The sequence below is a fragment of the Cetorhinus maximus genome, chromosome 19 (genome assembly GCF_964194155.1).
Source record: "Cetorhinus maximus chromosome 19, sCetMax3.hap1.1, whole genome shotgun sequence".
NCBI classification, from domain to species: domain Eukaryota; kingdom Metazoa; phylum Chordata; class Chondrichthyes; order Lamniformes; family Cetorhinidae; genus Cetorhinus; species Cetorhinus maximus.
In genome coordinates, this window is record NC_135897.1 from 67775855 (window position 1) to 67797294 (window position 21440).

Below are 21440 nucleotides of genomic sequence, written 5' to 3' on the forward strand. Positions count from 1 at the left end.
TTTGGATTTGTCCTGCTTTTTGTGTACAGGGCATACCTAGGCAATTTTCCACATTGCCGGGTAGGTGCCAGTGTTGTAGCTGTACTGGAACAGCTTGGCTAGGGGCGCGGCAAGTTTTGGAGCACAAGTCTTCAGTACTATTGCCAGATTATTGTCAGGGCCCTTAGCCTTTGCATATCCAGTGCCGTCAGCCGTTTCTTGATCATGTGGAGTGAATCGAATTGGTTGAAGAATGGCATCTGTGATAATGGGACCTCCAGATGAATCATCTACTTGGCACTTCTGGCTGAAGATTGTAAAAAATGCTTCAGCCTTATCTTTTACACTGATGTGCTGGGCTCCTCCATCATTGAGCATGGGGATGTTTGTGGAGTCCAGTGAGTTGTTTAATTGTCCACCACCCTTCATGACTGGATGTGGCAGGACTGCAGAGCTCAGATCTGATCCGTTTGCTTAGCTGAGGGATTGCTTAGCTAGGCCTATCACTTGCTGTTGTTTGGCCTGCAAGTAGTCCTGTGTTGTAGTTTCACCAGGTTGACACCTCATTTTTAGTTATGCTTAGTGCTGCTCCTGGCATGCCCTCCTGCATGCTTCATTGAACCAGGGTTGATACCCTGGCTTGGTGGTAATGGGAGAGTTTGGTATATGCCTGGCCATGAGGTTACAAATTGTGGTTAAGTGCAATTCTACTGTTGCTGATAGCTCACAATGCCTCATGGATGCCCAGTCTTGAGTTGCTACATCTATTCAAAATCTATCCCATTTAGCATGTTGGTAGTGCCATACAACAGGATGGAGGGTATACTCAATGTGAAGACTGGACTTCGTCTCCACAAGGACTGTGCAGTGGTCACTCCTACTGATACTGTCATGGACAGATGCATCTGCGGCAGGGAGGTTGATAAGGATGAGGTCAAGTATATTTTTCCCTCTTGTTGGTTCCCTCACCCCCTGCCGCAGACCAGTCTAGCAGCTATGTCCTTTAGGACACCGCCAGCTCAGTCCATGGTGGTGCTACTGAGCTAGTCTTGGTCTTGGTGATGGACATTGAAGTCCCCTATCCAGAGTACATTCTGTGCCCTTGCCACCCTCAGTGCTTCCTCCAAGTGGTGTTCAACATGGAGGAGCACTGATTCATCACCTGGGGGCGGGGGGTGGTTAGGGTGGGTATATTTCCTTGTCTATATTTGACCTCACGCCATGAGACTTCATGGGGGCCACATATCGTTGAAGGTGGCGAGGCAGCTTGAGATAGCAATTTTAAAAAAGCAGATGGGATCCTGGCATTATATAGAGAGGCATTGGACGCGGAAGTAAGAAAGTTACAATGAAGCTCTATAAAATACTGGTTCAACCTCACCTGGAATATTTTGGGCACTGCACTTTAGGAAGGGTATGTAGGACTTGGCATGGGTACAGAAGAGATTTCCTAGAATGGATCCAGGGATGAGGTACTTTAGATATGTGGACAGATTGAAGAAGCTGGATTTGCTCTCTTTAATGGAAAAAAAGGTTGAGAGGAGATTTGATAGAGGTGTCCAAAATCATGAAGGATCTAGGCAAAGTGGATGGGGAGAAACTATTCCCATTAATAATCGAGAACCAGAGGACACAGATTTAATGTGATTAGCAAAAGACCAAAGGTGATACAAGAAAAAGCTTTTCCTATGCAACGAGTGGTTAAGATCTGGAATGCATTGCCTGAAAGTTTGGTGGAAGTAGATTCAACTGAGGCTTTCGAAAGGAAATTATATAAGTACATGAGAGAAAAATATCTAGGGCTATGGGTAAAAGGCGAGGGAGTGGGACTGGCTGGGTTACACTGCAGAAAGCTGTCGTGGGATTGATGGGCTGAATGGCCTACTTCTGTGCTGTAACCATTCCATCGTTGTATTCCATGTTTGCAAACAATTTTTATTTTGTTAAAAGCAAAATACTGCGGATGATGGAAATCTGAAACAAAAACAGAAAATGCTGGGACAACTCAGCAGGTCTGACAGCATCTGTGGAGAGAGAAAAGCAAAGTTAACGTTCCGAGTCGGTATGACCCTTCTTCAGAGCTCTGCTGAGTTTTCCAGCATTTTCTGTTTTTTTATTTTGTTGTTAGGTCAGGAGCGCTCTCCCTGGCCCCTCAACAAAATTGGAGGCCTCTTTTTAATCTCAATGTTACATCTTAAGTTTTTTTCAAGCAATTATATTTATTGGATTGAAACAGAAAATTGTATTATTTAATTGTTTCTATGCGTGGTATCCTGTAATCCCTCCAGGTTTTCAGTGTAAATACCGGTGTATAAATTTCAGAAATCTAGACATGTAGCTGGAAACATGGAATTTACAAGGACTCCCTCTGAAATGTGAGAAGTTAACTTTACCCAGAAAACATTGTCAGAAAAAAAAATGCCAGCTGGGGAAATTCCAGACGTGGGAGGAGTGTTCACAGGCGCTGGAAGGTGACAGCTGATTGTAACTGAGTTACTTGCTTTCAGGAAGTTAGTGCAGGCTGATAATAACATTGCATACAAGGGTACAAGGAAGCATATCGCAACATGGGGAGAGCAGCAGCTTGGATCTATCTCTTTCTTTTAATGGTTATCAGTGACTCAATTTACGGACAGACTACAACAGGTAAGCAAATCTGATATCTTAATTGCCTGTAATTGTTCATGGGACAGTAAACATCAAGAGACGATTTTACCTGGCCATTAGATGGAATTACATAAATTAGGATTGTGTTCTTTATGTATTCTGGCACTTTTCAGTAAACTGTGATTTTAGCTGGTTAAACTTCAGAGCACATTTAGGGGGTCAATAATTCCATTGTATCTCTGTGGGAGAGAACATGCACTCTATATCCAGAAGGGAAAAACATTTTTGGACCAGTGCTCTTATTTCCCAGTTTTCACTGGTGTTCCATTTTAAGGTATACAAGAGTAGTTCGGGCCAGTATTCTTATTTCCCAGTTTTTATTGTTTTTTCCTTTTGGGTGTCGGGTAAATTAAACTATGTGGATTTCATAATGGCCCGGTGTTTACGGTCTATGACAAAACAAGGGCCCTTGCCATTGTTTGAACTAAGTCTTGTGTTGAGAGACCTACCGATCTCTCTGGTGAGAATTTCCATTTCTCTATTGCTGTGGTTCTCTGAACTGGAAATGCAAATATGTCCCTGCTTAAGTAAAGTGTCCAAAACTGGACACAGTGCTCGAGGTGCAGTCTCACCAATGCCCTGTACATTTGTAGGAGCTCCACCCTATTTTTATATTCCATCCTCCTTGCAAAAATAAGCCATAATCCCATTGTTAAAAATCCAGTTACACCTGACCGAACCTGAACCTGAAGTAGAATACGCAGAGGCGTGGGAGTGCTGAAATTCCACAATTGCAACTGATTGCAGCATTGTTTATTGGGGAGTTCACAACATGGAGCTGGGGTGATGACAGGTGCCCAACCAGGAAACAAAAAGCAGTAAAATAAAATCACTTTCCAAAATGTACATTGAGCAAATTAAAAATTGGGCTTAATACACTAAAACATTCTAAGTTTTTAAATATTAGTTTAAAAATAAGAAATAGGAGCAGGAATAGGCCATTCAGTCCTTTGAGCTTGCTCCACCATTCAATATCTGATCTGATTGTGGTTTTAACTCCACTTTTCTGCCTACCTCCATAATCCTTGACTCCTTTGTAATCAAAAATCTGTCTAACTCAGCCTTGAATATACTTAATGACCCAGCCTCTACTGCCCTCTGAGGAAGGGAATTCTAAAGACTAATGACCGTCTGAGAGAAAAAAATCCTCCTCATCTCCATCTTAAATAGGAGACTCCTTATTTTTAAACTGTGCCCCCAGTTCCAGATTCCCCATGAGAGAACACATCCTTCCAGTATCCACCCTGTCAAGCCTCCTCAGAATCTTGTATGTTTCAATAACTTCACCTGTCTTTCTTCTAAACTCCAATGAGTATAACCCCAGCCTTCTCAACTTTTCCTCATCCCACAAATCAACCTAGTGAACCTTCTCTGAATTGCTTCCAATGCAAGTATGTCCCTCCTTAAGCAAGGTGATTAAAACTATACACAGTAGGTGCAATCTCACCAATGCCCTGTACAGTTGTAGCAATACTTCCCTACTTTTATTCTCCATTCCCCTTGCACTAAAGGCTAACATTAAAAACAGTCTGGTTTAGCCTCAGATAGTTGCCAGGGAGAGAGATGGAGTCAGTAGCTAGGGAATGGAGTTAGGAGCACGGACTGAAGACAATGGCTTTGTTCTTTCCGATATTTAATTGGAAGAAATATTTGTTCATCCAGCACTGGATGTCGGATAAGCAGTTTGATAATTTAGTATCAGTAGAGGAGTTGAGAGAGTTGATGGTGAGGGTGTCATCAGTGTACATGTGAAAAGAAATGTTGTACTTTCAGGTGATGCCACTGAGGTGCAGCATGTAGATGAGAAATAGCAGGGAGCCAGAAAGGCCCTCGGGGAACATCAGAGGTAATGATGCGGGCCAAGAGGAGAAGTCATTGTAGATGTTACTTATGATTAGATAGGAATGGAACTAAGCGGGATCAGCCCCACCCAAGCTGGTCAACAGTAGAGAGGCATTTGTGGAGGATGGTATGGTCAACACTGTCGAAAGCTGCAGGCAGGTTGAGAGGGATGAGAAGTCACTTGGGGTGGCATGTGTCTTGCATAAGAGCTGTTTTGGTACTCTGGTGGGATGGAAACCTGATTGGAGGGATTCAAACATGGAGCTCCGGGAAAGATTGGGACAGATTTGGGAGGTAACAATATGTTCAAGGGCGTTGGAAAGGAAAGGGAAGTAAAGATGGGGCAATAGTTTGCAAGGACACTGGGGTCAGGGGTTGAATTTTTGAGGAGTGGGATGATGATGGCGGAATAAAGAAGAAAGGGTTAGCACCTGAAGATAGAACCATTAACCATATCAGTTAACATAGGGACAGGAGGGGCAGTTAGTTGGTCAGCAGTTTACTGGGAATAGGATTGAGGGAGAAGGAGGTGGATCTTGTGGACAAGATAATCTCAGAGAGGGAATAAAGGAAAGATAATAGAGAAATGAGAGAAAGATGCAAGTTTAGGGCTAGGGCAGGGCGCTGGAGAGGAATCTTGCACCGATGGGATAGTGGAAGGTAATCCAAATGATGGGTAAAAATGGCCACAGCCCTAAAACCTTTACTTACATATAATGACATCAGAGGTTGCATGAATGTGGCAAACCATAGTGTATATAATGTATTTATTCAAACATCCCTCTTTCATAAAAAAGGAAAAAGACATCCACTATCATTTATAATTTACTCCACATAAATAGTCCATAAAGGAAAACTATCACAAATAAACAAAAGCTGTTTGTTCTTTCTAGTCTATTCCAATTGCACATAGGGCTGGATTTTACAGCCCTCTGCAGGTATTTGAAGGTGGGAGGGGCTTGTAAAATAAAGCACGTGCCCTTCACCACCACCTTCCTGCCCACCCCAGACCTGTCTCCCATATTATGGTGGGCATGGATGGTGTTTTGGAGCCTGCCTCCCCTTGGGCCTATTCCACATCTGCTACTACGGTAGACCAGCAACATTCACTGCATGGGCTGCTGTTGGGAAAGAAGGGGCAAGGCCTCCTTTGGGGGATCCCTGAGTGCATCGGACGCATCCCCCCTTCCCAAAATCATAACCCCCTTTTAACCATTCCCACCCCGCTCCCCCCCCAACTCCACTGGAAATCTCAAACCTGGTCCCTCCTCACTGGGGTCCAGCCAGGCCTATCCAAGACTCCAGGTCTACCTCGAAATTTGGGCCCCATCACTTCTTCTCCGGGACTGCCTGTAGTCATAGCCGTAGCCACTGCTTGAACCTGGTGCTGCTGGGATTACATAAGGTGGGATTTCTTCCCAGATGAGAGCAGAAATCTCACCCTGAAACAATTAAGGTTCCTCCCAAGTAAAATGGCTGCGAAGCAGCAGACCTTTGGGTGGGCGGGTTGATGATTGACCTTTTAATTGCACAGGTGGGGAATATGGCACCCCATAAAATCCAACCCATACCCTTTAAAGTTTTCAGGTCTTCTTATAGTAGATGTGTGAGTTATTGTTGGCTTTTTATATGGCATCTGCTGGTTCCTGGGTTGATGTTGTTTCCCTGGGGAATGTTATTACCATGGTGAGTGTCACTGCTGTGGTAAACCTTGTTGCTGATTTGCTGCATTTGTGTGGAATGGTTGACCTCTAGGACTAATTGTTGTTGAGTTTCTTGCTCCGTTGGAGAAATGAAATCTGCCTCATCAGCTGTCCACTGTGAAGGAGCAACTTCTCCAATTGCACGTGGATACCTTTGTCATGACATAGATTCTCTCTTGTAAGAGATGATCATTGCCTAGCATTTGTGTGGCGCAAATGTTACTTGCCATTTATCAGCCCAAGGCTGAATGTTGACCGGGCCTTGCTGCATATGGACACAGACTGCTTCAGTATCTGAGGAGTTACAAATAGTACTGAATACTGTGCAATCATCAGCGAATATCCCTACTTCTGATCTTAGGTTGTAGGGAAGGTTATTGATGAAGCAGCGGAAGATGGTTGGGTCTTGTACCTACCTTGAAGAACTCGTGCAGTAATGACCTGGGTTGAGCTGATTGGCCTCCAACAACCACATCTTCCTTTGTGCTCGGTATGACTGCAGCCAGTGGAGAGATTTCCCCTGATTCCCATTAACTTCAATTTTTTTTTAAGGCTCCTTGATGCCATACTCAGTAAAATGCTGACTTGATGTGAAGAGCGAATGCTCTCATGACTCCTCTGGAATTCAGCTTTTTTGTCCATATTTGGCCAAGTCTGTAACAAGTTTGGGTCATCCTGGCAAGACCCAGGCTGAGCATTATCAGCAGGTTATTGGTGAGCAGTTGCTGCCTGATGGCACTGGCAACAACACTTTTCATCAGGTCTGGCAGCATCTGCAGAGAGGAGCACAGTTAACGTTTCGAGTCCGTAAGACTCTTCAACAGAACTAAGTAAAAATAGAAGAGAGGTGAAATATAAGCTGGTTTAAGGGGGGGGGGGGGGTGGGACAGGTAGAGCTGGATAGAGGGCCAGTGATAGGTGGAGATAACCAAAAGATGTCACAGACAAAAGAACAAAGAGGTGTTGAAGGTGATGATATTACCTAAGGAATGTGCTAATTAATGTGCAATTGAACTGATTTTAAAAACGACCTGCCCCCCCACCACCGTAATTATCCCCCCCCCCCCCCGGCCCGAACTGAGTTTCTCTCCCACCATCAACTCACAACACCACTATCCGCACCCCACAATCTGACCCGACTAACCCCTGAGCCAGCCTATTACACCCTGACCTGAATACTCCATGACGTGACCCACCTACACATCCCCTGACTGAACTACCGATCTGACCACCCTCCGACCCAAATATGTACCCCCAGCTGGACCTGGCAATATCCCCAAACTGACCCAACTACCCCACAAGCCGAACAAGCTACCCAGCCCGGACCCAACTACCCACCCTGACCAGACCAACACCCTAGTCCCAACTAAACCCTCCACCTGTCCTGACCCAACTACCCGAAAACCCCGCTGACCCAACATAACTACCCACTGCAACCTGACCTGACTACACTCTGATGCGACTGGCTCCCCACTCCAAACCCAACTAACCATTCCTGTCCCACCACTCTCTCACTCAGCCACTCAAACCCACTGAGAGACTTGAGACTTTTAAAATCTTACCTGAATAAGGCAGCTAATGTTGTAAACAGGGGAGATGCCCTCTCTTGCCCATCTTCTCTTCGGCTCACAGGACTTCCCCTTGAAAGGTTGTGTTGATCTATCACAGCTGCGGCTGGATCAAAAGTTCTGGTTGAAAAGGGGTGAAAAGGTTGGGTGTAGAAATCTTTGCGGGGGCAGTGGCAATGCACCCGGCATCAACGCTCACCAGAAAATCTGGGCAATTGTCACTCACTCCAGAGTTTCGGATAGAATTAAAAAGTGGTTCTATTTTCTTTTATTATAATCACAGTTGGAGAGTCACCATGTAATAAATTATGTACAGAACAATACCATGTTTGGAAATTTCAATGTCTAATTTCTCAGATTTAACATCATGTTATTTAAGTAGAACAAGACAGATTGAGTCCCATCTAGACTGAACTATAATTTTGTTTCTACAGTTACATCAACTGCACCTACTACAACTACTCCTGTTGGAACATCAGCATCTGTACAATCAACAACTACAACACCAGTCTTTCCAACCACATTGGGAGCAACAACTGCACAGAGCTCCACTCAACCACCAGCAACTGAATCCACAACAACCTCAACAACAGGGATCAGTTCCACAACAGCAGCAAGTAATAAAACAATACACTATCAGGCATTTTACATTGCATGTCCTGGTAGGAAAGCAATAGCAGGATTATTTTTTTAAAAAATGCTAAAATATTATGTATTTTTAGTGCATATTTATGCATATATTTTGTGACCATGTATGGACAGCATTAATTTAGAGTACATTATTGTTGAACCCAGTTAGGCCCAGCCATCTACAGCTGCTTCATCAATGACCTTCCTTCCATCATAAGGTCAGAAGTGGGGATGTTCGCTGATGATTGCATAATCTCCAGCACCATTCGAAACTCCTCAGATACTGAAGCAGTCCATGTCCAAATGCAGCAAGATGTGGATAATATCCAGGCATGGGCTGACATGACATTCGCACCACACAAGTGCCAGGCAATGACCAACTCCAACAAGAGGGAATCTAACCATCGCTCCTTAACATTCAGTGGTATTACCATCGCTGAATCCCCACTAGCAGCATCCTGGGGGTTACCGTTGACCAGAAATAGAACTGGTCTAGCCATATAAATACTGTGGCTACAGGGGCTCCGAATCCTGAAGCTAGTAACTCATCTCCACCACAAGGCAGGAGTCGGATGGAATGTACAGCTCCAACAACACTCAAGAAGCTTGACACCATCCAGGACAAAGCAATTCACTTGATTGACATCCCATCCATCACCTTCAACATTCCCTCTGCCACCACTGACACACAGTGGCAGCAGTGTGTACCATCTGGAAGATGCAGTGCAGGAACTCACTAAGGCTCCTCACACAGCACCTTCCAAACCCATGACTGTGACCATCTGGAAGTACAGGGACAGCTGACACATGGAAACACCACCTGAAGTTTTGCTGCAAGCCACTCACCCTCCTCACCTGGAAATATAATGCCGTTTGTTTTATTAATTCATGGGAAATGGGCGTTGCTGGTTGGGCCAGCATTTATTGCCCATCCCTAGTTGCCCTTGAGAAGGTGGTGGTGAGCGGCCTTCTTGAACCACTGCAGTCCATGAGGTGTAGGTACAACCACAGTGCTGTTAGGAAGGGAGTTCCAGGATTTTGACCCAGTGACAGTGAAGGCCATATGTTTCCAAGTCAGGGTGGTGAGTGACTTGGAGGGGAACTTCCAGGTGGTGGTGTTCCCATTTATCTTGTGCCCTTGTCCTTCCAGATGGTAGTGGTCATAGATTTGGAAAGTGCTGTCTAAAGTGCCTTGGTGAATTCCTGCAGTGCATCTTGTAGATGGTACACACTGCTGCCAATGTGCGTTGGTGGTGGAAGGAGTGAATGTTTGTGGATGTGGTGCCAGTCAAGCTGCTTTGTCCTGGATGGTGTCAAGCTCCTTGAGTGTTGTGGGAGCTGGACTCATTCAGGCAAGTGGGGAGTGTTCCATCATACTCATTATAGGCAACAATACACACTGCACTCAACAAGCCCGGGCATGTCCAGTCCCAGGTCTTCATGGACTGCAGGGTTCTACACTTAACTCAGCAGTTGGGTCCTCTGCCATAAAAGTCCAAAAGTCATATCCTTGTTGTTGATATGAAAAATGTGGGAATTTGGAGAACCTTTCACTCATCCAGGCAAGTGGGGAGTGTTCCATCACACTCCTGACTTGTGCCTTGATGATGGTGGACAGGCTTTGGGGAGTCAGGAGGTGGCTTACTCATCGCATGATTCCTAGCCTCTGACGTGTTCTTGTAGCCACAGTGTTTATTTGGCTATTCCAGTTCAGTTTCTGTTCAATGGTAACCCCCAGGATGTCGATAGTGGGGGATTCAGTGATGGCAATGCCATTGAACATCAAGCGGTGATGGTTGGATTCTCTCTTGTTGGAGGTGATCATTGCCTGACACTTGTGTGGCAAGAATGTTACTTGCCACTTCTCAGCCCATGTCTGGATATTGTCCAGGTTTTGCCTCATTTGGACATGGACTGTTTCAGTATCTGAGGTGTCACAAATGGTGCTGAACATATTGCAATCATCAACAAACATCCCCACATTAGCGAATATCCCCACTTCTGACCTTATGATGGAAGGTATTTGATGAAGCAGCTGAAGATAGTTGGACCGAGGACACTACCTTGAGGAACTCCTGCGGTGATGTCCTGGAGCTGAGATGACTGACCTCCAACAACCACAACCATCTTTCTTTGTGCTAGGTATGGCTCCAACCAGTGTAGACTTTCCCCCGATTCCTCTTGACTCCAGTTTTGCTAGGGCTCCTAGATGCCACACTCTGTCAAATGCGGTCTGGATGTCAAGGGCAGTCACTCTCACCTCAGCTCTGGAGTTCAGCTTTTTTGTCTAAGCTGAAACCAAGTCTGTAATGAGGTCAGGAGCTGAGTGACCCTGGCGGAACCCAAACTGAGCGTCAGCGAGCAAGTTATTGTTAAGCAAGTGCTGCTTGACAGCACTGTTGATGACCCCTTCCATTACTTTACTGATGATGGAGAGTAGACTGATGGGGATGTAATTGAGGGTTGGATTGTTCCTGCTTTTGGTGTACAGGACATACCTGGGCAATTTTCCACATAGTCGGGTAAATGCCAGTGTTGTTGTACTGGAACAGCTTGGCTAGGGACGCGGCAAATTCTGGAGCACAAGTCTTCAGGTCTATTGCCAGAATATTGTCAGGGCCCTAGACTTTGCAGTATCCAGTGCCTTCAGCCATTTCTTGATATCACGTGAAGTGAATCAAATTGGCTGAAGACTGGCAGTTATGATGCTGGGGACCTCTGGAGGAGGCTAAGATGGATCATCCAGTTGGCACTTCTGGCTGAAGATTGTAGCAAATGCTTCAGCATTATCTTTTGCCCTGATGTGCTGGGCTCCTGCATCATTGAGGATGGGGATATATGTGGAGCATCCTCCTCCAGTGAGTTGTTTAATAGTCCACCACCATTCACAACTGGATGTGGCAGGACTGCAGAGCTTTGATCTGATCCATTGGTTGTGGGATTAGCCCTATCATTTGCTACTTATGCTGTTTAGCACGCAAGTACTCCTGTGTTATAGCTTCACCAGGTTGACACCTCATTTTTAGGTATGCCTGGTACTGCTCCTGGCATGCCCACCTGCACTCTTCATTGAACCAGGATTGATCCCCTGGCTCGATGGTAAGGGTAGAGTGGGGCATATGGCAGGCCATGAGATTACAGATTGTGTTCAAGTACAATTCTGGTGCTGCTGATGGCCCACAGTGCCTCATGGATGCCCAGTCTTGAGTTGCGAGATCTGTTTGAAATCTATCTCACTTAGCGTGGTGGTAGTGCCACACAACGCACTGGAGGGTATCCTCAATGTGAAGGTGGGACTTCATCTCCACAAGGATCGTGTGGTGGTCACCCTTACAGATGCATCTGTGGCAGGCAAGTTGGTGAGGATGAGGTCAAGTATGTTTTTCCCTCTTGTTGGTTCCCTCACCACCTGCCGCAGACCTAGTCCAGCAGCTATGTCATTTCGGACTTGGCCAGCTCGGTCAGAGGTGGCGCTATAAAGCCACTCTTGTTGATGGACTTTGAAGCCCCCCATCCAGAGTACAGTTTGCGTCCTTGCCACCATCAGTGCTTCCTCCACGTGGTGTTCAACATGGAGGAGCACTGGTTGAACAGCTGAGGAGGGGCCGGTAGGTGGTAATCAGCAGGAGGTTTCCTTGCCCATGTTTGACCTGATGCCACGGGAAATCATGGGGCCCGGAGTTGATGTTGAGGACTCCCAGGGCAATTCCTTCCCTCCCAACCGTATACCGCTGTGACGCCTCCTCTGCTGGGCCTGTCCTGCCGGTGGGACAGGACATGGTGATGATGGTGTCCGGGACATTGTCTGGAATGTATGATTCCGTGAGGATGTCTATGTCAGGCTGTTGCTTGACTAGTCTGTGAAACTGCTCTCTCAGTTTGGGCACCAGCCCCCCCAGAGATTAATAAGGAGGACGTTGCAGGATCGAAAGGGTTGCAATTGTCGTTGTTATTTCTGGTGCCTAGGTTGATGCCGGGTGGTCTGTCCAGTTTCACTCATTTTTTGGACTTTGAAGCATTTGGTTACAACTGAGTGGCTTGCTGGGCTATTTGAGAGGGCATGTAAGACTCAGCCACATTGATGTGGGTCCGCAATCACGTGAAGACCAGACCAGGTAAGGATGACAGATTTCCTTTTCTAAAAGACATCAGTGAACCAGATGGGTTTTTACAACAATCAACAATGGTTTCATGATCATCGTTAGACTTTTAATTCCAGGTTTTTATTGAATTTAATTTCCACAATCTGCAATGGCAGGGATCAAACCCAGGTCCTCAGAGCATTATCTTGGGTCTCTGGATTACTATTCCACCGACAATAACTCTCCGCCATTGCCTCCCGTACACCGTCGCTGGGTCAAAATCTGGGTACTCCCTCCCTAACAGCACTGTGTCTGTACCTACACCACAAGGACTGCAGCAGTTCAAGAAGGCGTCTCACCACCACCTTAAAGGCAATTAATGATGGGCAATAAATGCTGAACTAGCAAGTGATGCCCACATCCCATGAATGAATTAAAACAAATTAAAAAGGATTACATTTTGTTGCTTCCAATTCTCAACTGAAAAGTCTACACTTAACAACATAATGATGGAATGATATCATAGGATATTTCCGTACTATATTACTCAGGTGTTGTGTAATGCAATTTAAATAGAACAGGTAAGTTTGAGTCTGATGTTATATTCTAAGGTTGAATTTTCATTTTATTGACACAGCATCAACTGCTCTGACTACAGCTACTCCTGCTAGATTGTTTACACCTGTACAGTCAACAACTACAACACCGATAATTACATTAGCAACAACAAATGCAACAGAACCAACAACTACAAAGAACTCCACTCAGTCATCAACCACCTCAGCAACTAAATCCACAACATTCTCAACAACAGGAACTGGTTCATCAACAGCAGAAAGTAGTAAGGGTCAGATCTTTTTTTTAAACAGCTATTTCATGCTGATGATGCTGAATATAATAAAACTCACATCAGAGTCTCTGACAGAATTGAAAAACAGTTAAATTTTGCTGCTTTAAATCACAGCTGGAGTGAGAACTCTTAACTCCATGAGCATAGAAAGATGTTATCATTGGACATTGCAATAGGATATTATTCAAATGTTGCATAATGTAATTCATAGACCAAATTAGATTCAATCTCATGTTATATTCTAAGGCAATATTTTCATTTCATTGCCCTAGCCAGATCAACTGCCACAACTAATACTACTCCTCCTGGGACAAATACATCTGAAGAATTAACAACTACAATCCCAAACCTTGCATCCATTTCAGGAGCAACAAGCACAACAGAACTAACTACTACAGAGAGCTCCACGAAACTACCAACAAATGAAGCAGCAACTGCCTCAACAACAGGGCTCAGTTCATCAACAAGAGTTTGTAAGGATCAGACCTTCTCTTTGACAGTTATTTTGTACTGAATTCAGACCCCAATTTGATAATTCATCCAAACGACAGGATCTCCAACATAAAAGCGACTCCTCACTTCATCCACTGGAGTATCAGCCTTTTTGTCCTTAAATCAATAACTTTCAGATTTAGATGCAAAAGGGCGACCAACTGAGCCATGACTAACACTAGACACCAGTTCCATTAACAACAAGAAATAGTGAAGATCAGACCTTTTCTTTAACATCCATCTTGTGCCGATCGTAATGAAAATGATCCCGAAGTTGTGACAGAATTAGAAACTGGTTATATTTTGTTGATTTATAATTACAACTGGAGTGACAAAAATGAACAATCTAAGCATAGAAAGACTAAAAGGCAGGACATTGTAATGCTATGTTACAGAAATGATACATTATATTGTTATGAAATTATACCGCATTAGTTCTTGGTCAGATTCAGTTAGGGACCAATAACTTTTTGTTTAAAGTTGACAAAGTTTAAGATTTAAGAAACTTGTTAACAGAATAAAGCCACAAGATTGTGGATTTTGAACAAATAAAAATAAAATTTACCATAAAAGTCAGAAAAATAAAACAATTTACAACCTATCTTGGACTCTAACATTAAGAATTAACATGAGGTAAACATGAACTAACAGGCAAACTGTGATTGAAACGCCACACTACACATGAAATAGCAAATGCAACCAAGACAGGTCCCACAGATTTCTCAGCAACAAACCCAGGCATCAGTGAACACTGTGAGATAAATAATCTCACTGAAACTCTCTCATTCTCGAATGACTCCAAAGTTCTCGCTTTTGAGGACCTAGCCTCTGAATTCCCTCTGAGGCTGCCCCCGCCCAGACTGCCTCAACGACTGCACCCCTCCCAAGGTTTCAATCTCATCTCCCAAGACTCAATTGCCCTGGAGTTCCAAGTATGCACCTCAAACTCTAGGCCCAGCCATCTTTAGCTGCTTCATCAATTACCTTCCTTCCATCATAAGGTCAGAAGTGGGGATGTTCGCTGATGATTGCATAATCTCCAGCACCATTCATGACTCCTCAGAACTTTATTAAGGTCCACCCATCTCCATGATGAAGTAACCTTCCAGGGCTCACTGAATGCTTTGAAACTAATTGTAGCTCGAGCTCCAAACACATAACAACCCTCTGGATGACATTTCCTTGCAAGCAGTATAGGCACCTCATCTCCAATCCTCCAACTTAGTAAACCCATCTGCTGTTTTATCATCTTACCTTTCTAACTGTTAACCTCTTAAATCAACATGGCCCCGACCTTTTAAGTGTAATAGTCTTCAAGCTGCTTTAGTTTCATTTATCCCATTTTCAACAGTTAAACATTAATCTTCCCAGAACTAAAAATTGTCTCTAAAGTTTTACCATGAGCCTGAACTAAGTATTTATAACAATAATTTAAACAAAATAAGTAACGGTGGAGTCTCATCTAACATTTTAAAGTTAAATTTTCATTTTGTTTATACAGCTACATCAACTGCTACAACTACAACAACACCTGCTGAGACATTCTCTATAACCCTACAAACAACTGCAACACCAATCTTTCCATCCACAACAGCACCAGCAAGTACACCAGAACCAGCAACTGCAGAGAGTTCCAATCAGCTGTTAACAAGTCAATTCACGGCAACAACCTCAACAACAGGAATCAGTTTGTCACCAGCAGGAATTAGTAATGGTCAGATCTTATTTTTAATAGCTTTTTCATACTGATGGTGCTCAAACTAATGTCCTGAATCTTCTGAGACCCGGAGCTCCAAAATCAGGACTGAAGCGTGTGATGCGCGTCAGAATACATTGGAAGCCCTGATGTGCTCACATACACTGTAATTGCCCAGGATGTTTAAAATTCCCCATGGTTTGGGTTGCACTGCCTGGGACACTATGTGAATGTCTCTTACACTGATCTCAGTGAAGGGGATTTGGGCTAGGTACACACTACTTACCGGGATACTCACCATGGAAATTCTACACAGTTTAATCTCTGACGTGACTCAGTGATTAAAGGTGCAATTGAACTGATTTCAAACAAGACCCCCATCCCCCACCACCGTAAATATCCCCCCCGGCCCGAGCTGAGTTTCCCTCCCACCACCACCCCATGACACCACTATCCGCACCCCACAATCTGACCCGACTAATCCCTGAGCCAACCTATTACACCCCGACCTGACCCACCTACACATCCCCTGACTGAACTACCCATCTGACCACCCTCCGACCCAAATACCCATCCGCAGCCGGACCTGACACTATCCCCAAACCGACCCAACTATCCCACAAGCTGACCAAGCTACCCAGCCCCGACCCAACTACCCACCCTGACCAGACCAACACCCTAGTCCCAACTAAACCCTCCAACCTAACCCGACTTCGAACTACCCACTGCAACCTGACCTGACTACGCTCTAATGCAACTGGCTCCCCCCTCCAAACCCAACTCACCATTCCTGTCCCACCACACACTCAGCCACTCAAACCCACTGAGAGACTTGAGACTTTTAAAATCTTACCCGAATAACGCAGCTAATGTTGTAAACAGGGGACATGCCCTCTCTTACCCATCTTCTCTTCGGCTCGCAGGACTTCCCCTTGAAAGGTTGTGTTGATCTATCACAGCTGTGGCTGGATCAACAGTTCTGAAAAGGGGTGAAAAGTTTGGGTGCAGAAATCTTTGTGGGGGCAGTGGCAATGCACCCGGCATCAACGCTCACCAGAAAATCCGGCCAATTGTCACTCACTCCAGAGTTTCGGATGGAATTAAAAACTGGTTCTATTTTCTTTTATTATAATCACAGTTGGAGTGTCACCATGTAACAAATTATGTTCCATGTTTGGAAATTTCATCGTCTAATTTCTCAGATTTACCATAATGTCATTTAAATAGAACAAGAAAGATTGAGTCCCATCTAGACTGAACTATAATTTTGTTTCTACAGTTACATCAACTGCACCTACTACAACTACTCCTGTTGGAACATCGGCATCTGTACAATCAACAACTACACCACCAGTCTTTCCAACCACATTGGGAGCAACAACTGCACAGAGCTCCACTCAACCACCAGCAACTGAATCCACAACAACCTCAACAACAGGGATCAGTTCCACAACAGCAGCAAGTAATAAAACAATACACTATCAGGCATTTTACATTGAATGTCCTGGTAGGAAAGCAATAGCAGGATTATTTTAAAAAGAAATGCTAAAATATTATGTACTTTTAGTGCATATTTATGCATATATTTTGTGACCATGTATGGACAGCATTAATTTAGAGTACAAAACAAAAACAGAATTGCCTGGAAAAACTCAGCAGGTCCGGCAGCATTGGCGGAGAAGAAAGGAGTTGACTCGAAACGTCAACTCCTTTCTTCTCCGCCAATGCTGCCGGACCTGCTGAGTTTTTCCAGGTAATTCTGTTTTTGTTTCGGATTTCCAGCATCCGCAGTAGTTTTTTGTTTTTATCTCTGTGATTAATTTAAAGTACATTATTGTTGAAGCCAGTTAGGCCCAGCCATCTACAGCTGCTTCATCAATGACCTTCCTTTCATCATAAGGTCAGAAGTGGGGATATTCGCTGATGATTGCATAATCTCCAGCACCATTCGAGACTCCTCAGATACTGAAGCAGTCCATGTCCAAATGCAGCAAGATGTGGATAATATCCAGGCATGGGCTGACATGACATTCGCACCACACAAGTGCCAGGCAATGACCAACTCCAACAAGAGGGAATCTAACCATCGCTCCTAAACATTCAGTGGTATTACCATCGCTGAATCCCCCACCATCAGCATCCTGGGGGTTACTGTTGACCAGAAACTGAACTGGTCTAGCCATATAAATACTGTGTCTACTGGGGTTCGGAATCCTGAAGCTAGTAACTCATCTCTACCACAAGGCAGGAGTCGGATGGAATGTACAGCTCCAACAACACTCAAGAAGCTTGACACCATCCAGGACAAAGCAATTCACTTGATTGACATCCCATCCATCACCTTCAACATTCCCTCCGCCACCTCTGACGCACAGTGGCAGCAGTGTGTACCATCTGGAAGATGCAGTGCAGGAACTCACCTAGGCTCCTCACACAGCACCTTCCAAACCCATGACCATGATCATCTGGAAGTACAGGGACAGCAGACACATGGAAACACCACCTGAAGTTTTGCTGCAAGCCACTCACCATCCTCACCTGGAAATATAATGCTGTTTTTTTTAATTAATTCATGGGATGTGGGTTTTGCTGGCTGGGCCAGCATTTATTGCCCATCCCTAGTTGCCCTTGAGAAGGTGGTGGTGAGCTGCCTTCTTGAACCACTGCAGTCCATGTGGTGTAGGTACACCCACAGTGCTGTTAGGAAGGGAGTTCCAAGATTTTGATCCAGTGACAGTGATGGAATGGTGATATATTTCCAAGTCAGTGTGGTGAGTGACTTGGAGGGGAACTTCCAGGTGGGGGTGTTCCCATCTATCTGCTGCCCTTGTCCTTCTAGATGGTAGCAATTGTGGGTTTGGAAAGTGCTGTCTAAAATGCCTTGGTGAATTCCTGCAGTGCATCTTGTAGATGGTACACACTGCTGCCAATGTGCGTTGGTGGTGGAAGGAGTGAATGTTTGTGGATGTGATGCCAATCAAGCGGGCTGCTTTGTCCTGGATGGTGTCAAGCTTTTTGAGTGTTGTGGGACCTGCACTCATGCAGGGGGTGGTGGTGTGTGTCAGCTTCACCTCTGACTTCTGAGCGGTCTGAATCGCTCCCACTCCCTGGGTTCTAGACCTTGGACTTATTTGGGGGTTGTGACAAAGTGCGGCAGACAACTGGTTTTGGTGCAAGAAAAGAATCTGGGTTTATTGAAGTGACAAATGAACTTATAACACTGAGATTATACAGACCTACAATGTACACAGTTAAGAATGGGGAGCACACAGCATAACAAGGGAAAAAGCACGTTACTAATCCCCTTACCCTTGTCCTACCCCCAAAACCTAACTAAATTGAACTAGGAGAGGTCAGTGATCATGCTCACCAACCAAGGTTCCCTGACAGTTCGAAGTCCAGCCAGGTAAGCCGGTTGCAGTTTTGGGGTACGCTCTTTGTGTCCTCTGGGGCCTGCCGTCCCCACGTGGTCCTGGTCTGTTGATTCTTCAGTTGGGTGGGGGACGTGGTTGTGGGTGGTCGATCTTCGTGGAGGGCTGCGGTTGCGGCCTTGTTGTCTTCGGTTGAGCCTGCCACCCCGTGCCCCTCGCCGTAATGTTACCTGCGGGTCTGCAAACCTCCAGATTTCCTTCCTCCGCTTGGCTCAGCTCCCTGCTTAAACTTTGCTTCAACCGCTCCAAAAGCTGCTCAGCCCCTTCGTAACCGGTGGCCCAGTTATACTTTTTCTTTGAATTTCTTATCTGAAACCAAATCAAGGTTAGTTCTTTGTCTGATTTGGTCTTCTTCAGGTGATTGTTGTCTCATTGTTTTTAATGGGCTCGCATGATGTTTATCATTGTCTTCCTGTCCCCGTAACTAGTCTTGAACTGAACGCCATTGTATATGTGGAGTATTGATAGGTTTGCATTAATTGCATTCATTGCTGCCTTCCTGCCTTAGTAGTTAGTAGCGATTATTTATGCAAAATTTTGATGGGCTTTAGTTTCATATAAGATGAAGTCTTTCTCTGGGTTGATTGTTTTAAAGGGAAGAATGCACATTCTGTCACCGCTCGTTGTCTGGTTACAGGCAACAATCCACACTGCACTCAACAAGCCTGGGCATGTCCAGTCCCAGGTCTTCATGGGCTGCAGGGTTCTACACTTAACTCAGCAGTTGGGTCCTCTGCCATAAAAGTCCAAAAGTCATATCCTTGTTGATGATATGAAAAATGTGGGAATTTGGAGAACCCTTCACTCACCAAGGCAAGTGGGGAGTGTTCCATCACACTCCTGACTTGTGCCTTGAAGATGATGGACAGGCTTTGGGGAGTCAGGAGGTGGCTTACTGATCGCATGATTCCTAGCCTCTGACCTGCTCTTGTAGCCACAGTGTTTATTTGGCTATTCCAGTTCAGTTTCTGTTCAATGGTAACTCCCAGGATGTCGATAGTGGGGGATTCAGTGATGGAAATGCCATTGAACATCAAGCGGTGATGGTTGGATTCTCTCTTGTTGGAGGTGATCATTGCCTGACACTTGTGTGGCAAGAATGTTACTTGCCACTTCTCAGCCCATGTCTGGATATTGTCCAGATTTTGCCTCACTTGGACATGGACTGTTTCAGTATCTGAGGTGTCACAAATGGTGCTGAACATTGTGCAATCATCAACAAACATCCCCTCATTAGCGAATATCCCCACTTCTGACCTTATGATGGAAGGTATTTGATGAAGCAGCTGAAGATAGTTGGACCGAGGACACTACCTTGAGGAACTCCTGCAGTGATGTCCTGGAGCTGAGATGACTGACCTCCAACAACCACAACCATCCTTCTTTGTACTAGGTATGACTCCAACCAGTGTAGACTTTCCCCCCTGATTCCTCTTGACTCCAGTTTTGCTAGGGCTCCTAGATGCCGCACTCTGTCAAATGCGGTCTGGATGTCAAGGGCAGTCACTCTCACCTCAGCTCTGGAGTTCAGCTTTTTTGTCTAAGCTGGAACCAAGTCTGTAATGAGGTCAGGAACTGAGTGACCCTGGTGGAACCCAAACTGAGCGTCAGTGAGCAAGTTATTGTTAAGCAAGTGCTGCTTGACAGCACTGTTGATGACCCCTTCCATTATTTTACTGATGATGGAGAGTAGACTGATGGGGCTGTAATTGAGGGTTGGATTGTTCCTGCTTTTTGTGTACAGGGCATACCTGGGCAATTTTCCACATAGTCGGGTAAATGCCAGTGTTGTTGTACTGGAACAGCTTGGCTAGGGACGCGGCAAATTCTGGAGCACAAGTTTTCAGGTCTATTGCCAGAATATTGTCAGGGCCCTAGAAACTAAAAATTGTCTCTAGGTTTTACCATGAGCCTGAACTAAGTATTTATAACAATATAATTTAAACAAAATAAGTAACGGTGCAGTCTCATCTAACATTTTAAAGTTAAATTTTCATTTTGTTTATACAGCTACATCAACTGCTACAACTACAACAACACCTGCTGAGACATTCTCTATAACCCTACAAACAACTGCAACACCAATCTTTCCATCCACAACAGCACCAGCAAGTACACCAGAAGCACCAACTGCAGAGAGTTCCAATCAGCTGTTAACAAGTCAATTCACGGCAACAACCTCAACAACAGGAATCAGTTTGTCACCAGCAGGAATTAGTAATGGTCAGATCTTATTTGTAACAGCTTTTTCATACTGATGGTGCTCAAAATAATGTCCTGAATCTTCCGAGACCCGGAGCGCCAACATCAGGACTGAAGCGTGTGATGCGCGTCAGAATCCATTGGAAGCCCTGATGTGCTCACATACACTGTAATTGCCCAGGATGTTTAAAATTCCCCATGGTTTGGTTTGCACTGCCTGGGACACTATGTGAATGTCTCTTACACTGATCTCAGTGAAGGGGATTTGGGCTAGGTACACGCTACTTAGCGGGATACT

At 44.9% G+C, this 21440-nt stretch overlaps 1 protein-coding gene across 1 annotated transcript; it reads left to right on the plus strand.

The window, feature by feature from the left end:
* Positions 1–2436: 2436 nt before the first annotated feature.
* Positions 2437–15562, plus strand: LOC144694082 (uncharacterized). Its single transcript, XM_078564442.1, has 5 exons — positions 2437–2625; positions 8194–8376; positions 13109–13318; positions 13687–13794; positions 15315–15562. Exons 1-5 carry the CDS (start codon positions 2547–2549, stop codon positions 15560–15562), a joined length of 828 nt encoding a protein of 275 aa, XP_078420568.1. The 5' UTR covers positions 2437–2546.
* The last annotated feature ends 5878 nt before the right edge of the window (positions 15563–21440 follow it).

What these genes read in the sequence shown, in the direction of transcription:
- LOC144694082 (XM_078564442.1), top strand. Translation starts at nt 2,547, where the DNA reads ATGGGGAGAGCAGCAGCTTGGATCTATCTCTTTCTTTTAATGGTTATC. An exon ending in CAGTTCCACAACAGCAGCAA is followed by an intron (nt 8,377 to 13,108) that starts GTAATAAAACAA and finishes TTATTGACACAG; the next exon opens with CATCAACTGCTCTGACTACA. An exon ending in CAGTTCATCAACAAGAGTTT is followed by an intron (nt 13,795 to 15,314) that starts GTAAGGATCAGA and finishes TTGTTTATACAG; the next exon opens with CTACATCAACTGCTACAACT.